We start from the raw sequence: 2,970 nt of genomic DNA, 5'->3' as shown, positions 1-2,970 counted from the left end.
ACACACAAAACAGACAACTATGTTAGGTAACAGAGGATGCTGTTCACCTGATTGTGGTAGCCATTGCCCAATACATTTCCATATCAAGTCAAGACACTGTAATGTAAATATATATAATTTATTTGTCAATTATACATCAATAAATCCAATGACAGAGACAGATGGGTAGAGGGACCACACCATACAAGTCTATCAGCAAATAAGACTTTAGGAATCTAAGAACAGACAGAGAAGCTGGTGTGTTTCCACATACACACAAAGGATGTGGAGTCTCTGGTATACAGGAAATTCTCATTATTTAGAGGGTAAAGGATGGATAAATAAGTACAAATGGGGACCAGTATTATATATGGATAACTGTTGGCTGCCTACCTAAAACTCTAGGGACATCTCTTCCACAAGAAGGTCTTTCCAGGTGTCTATGTAATACTGGATAAAAATGCCATCCCATGTCCATGGACAATGCTTGATTCATAAGTATATTTTCTTCATCTGACAAACTGACTTCTGTTCACCACTGCAAGGGCTGTCATTCCAGCCCCAACCAGAACCTCGATGATTTACTATAACACATTGTTCACGGTCACTGTTGGGCTCACCTGGGTGCCAGAACCTGGAAGGGAGGAAAGAGCATCATGGCATTTCCCAGAATGATGCTGGCAAAGAGAAAACAAGAGTAAGCAAGATGAGGATACAGTGGGAATTTGTGGAAAGCAGATTCAGGTGTGTACAAATCAACCATCCTCCACCACCCATGTCTGATATGTCCCTGAAGACATGGCCACCGCACTCAATATTCTCTTAGCTTGTTACTTAACTGTTCTCCCAGAACACATCCCAGGGGCTACTTCATCCCTAGGTCTTGGTACCCAGGGACTGTCATCCCATGTGCTTACTTATTGCTGAAAGGTCTCTCCTGATTCTCATGTTTTAATATAAGTTTTTTTTTTCCATTTGACAACACTCTTATTTTAGAAACTGAAGAATTTTTTAAAATATCCAGATAATCTACATATTTGTATCATCTGCGACAAGAAATTTAACATATTCGATTCCTCCTTTTCTTCTCTGAAGACTGAGAATGAGAATAACATTACTCCCTATATCTCACAGCAGAAATCAGGATAGACTATGGGAACGTACTATTATGACATTGGAGTTTTTAAATAATTATAGAAATGCAACACATAACAACATCAGAATGCTGGGCTTTTGATTTATGAGAAATAATCGGTTATGGTCTTGACATTAATTATTATTATGAAGATATAAATGAAAGCTGGAGAGATGGCTCAGACATTAACAGTGCCTGTGCTTTTCCAGAAAATGTGGGAGTTCTGTTCCCAGCACACAGATTGGCGTGGTCATACCACATGTGACCCTAGATCCAGGGAATCCAACACCCTCTTACAGGCACCCACATACACATGGCACACACAGACACGTATGTATACACACAAATAAAAATAGAAATATACCCTATTTTTTGAAGATACAGAGAAACTGAAAACATCATAAAGCCCACCATGGTGTAGCACCTTGGTTGGGTGCCCTGGGTACTACTTATCACCCTACACTCTTCTAACTCCTGGAGTATCAGTGACATGTGTCTCTCAGAACAAGGAGTGAGCTGTTTTAGTTTCATAACCAACAGCTGGAACACCCTAAAGTCTTCTCATGCTACAGGACCCAGGACTCCTCTAGGTAACTCTAGACTCACGAGGCACTTTCATTGTATGGTGTCAGATCAACCCATCGCCACTGTCGATGACCTGGATCTGAAAGCCCAATATAATAAGCAGCTTTAGGATCCAGGATCTTGGTGATGAAATCCTAAGAGGAAAGAAAGATACAGCATTCAGCCTGGATGGAGTGCTTCTTTTTCTGTTATAGAATTTTATAAGATCTTTTAAAAATTATTTTAAATATAAAAATTATAGTGTTCAATACGATGCACCTATGGAAATACATAATAATCAAATCTCAGTTCATCTATCTCTATAAGCCCTTAAATAGTTTTCAAATTATAGATTAATACATATTAATTATACATTTTAGAGGTACACTGTGATACTTTGATTGATTTCCTCTGGTCACACATAGATGAGAAGACAAAGAAAGGATCAAGGAATAGAAGAGCCACCCCACCCCCAGGAGTGGCCATCTTCTCTGGCTGACAGGACACAAGGTCATCACGCAGGGGCCTGATTTCCATCACACTGGAAAACACTCTCTGTCCATGATCATAAGGAATTCTCATCTCAGACGCACTCCCTCTTTTCTTCCCCAGCACCATTCTTGAAAGTTGTGCATGAGAGAATTTAGAAGATTAAATCATTCTCCATTCATAACCTCACATATTTCATTTCTGATGGTTGGCTGTGACTCTCCTGATTTGATCCCCTTTCCCTAGTCAGCTCTGCGCCCTCTTCTGTTAGGCAGTGGGTACTACAGGAAGCCTTAGAGTGCTGGAATCACAACTGCTTTCCAGCAGAAACATTTCATCATTCCCTCCACCTCAGGCATTGCATTTCTCTGTTGCCATGTTCCTTGTGGGTTGTTTAGCTTCACTGAAGCAGGGGCAAGGTGGAGAATGCCAAGGCTGAAGCATCCTTTCCGGGTACCTGATGGAAAGCATTCCTCCATATCAGCAACACCCAAGTCAACAAAACTCCCTCTTAGTAAAAAGAGGCAACAGCAGGCCAGGCCCAGGCCCCACTCTGTCCCAGGAGGCACCTGCTCTTCCTGGCTGTGGATCACCATCAGATGAGCACCCATGCGGGAGCACTTCTCCTCACTCTCGCTGTAAGATGCAGTGTCAGCGTAAAGTAGCAGTGGGAACTAAATGATTTCCAGTCCTTTGGGCAGCAGCTCCAGACTTTGTCTTTGGAGGAAGAAGGAGATGTAAGTGCAATGTCATAGACTCATTTTAAAACCTGCTTGATGTGGAGACAACATGGAAGCTGGGAC

General features: G+C 41.6%; 1 protein-coding gene across 1 annotated transcript in view; it reads right to left on the bottom strand.

Moving 5' to 3' along the window:
* Positions 1 to 471: 471 nt before the first annotated feature.
* The window catches only part of LOC118580279 (C-type lectin domain family 4 member A-like), a 19,592-nt gene continuing 17,093 nt past the window's right edge, over positions 472 to 2,970 (bottom strand). Inside the window, exons 6-7 of the mRNA XM_036181947.1 lie at positions 1,721 to 1,833; positions 472 to 613 (exon numbers count right to left, since the gene is read on the bottom strand). Coding sequence (XP_036037840.1) covers positions 472 to 613; positions 1,721 to 1,833 — 255 coding nt within the window. The remainder of the gene's footprint in view (positions 614 to 1,720; positions 1,834 to 2,970) is intronic.

This window comes from Onychomys torridus, chromosome 3 (genome assembly GCF_903995425.1).
Source record: "Onychomys torridus chromosome 3, mOncTor1.1, whole genome shotgun sequence".
NCBI lineage: Eukaryota > Metazoa > Chordata > Mammalia > Rodentia > Cricetidae > Onychomys > Onychomys torridus.
This window is presented reverse-complemented; position numbering and strand designations above follow the sequence as displayed.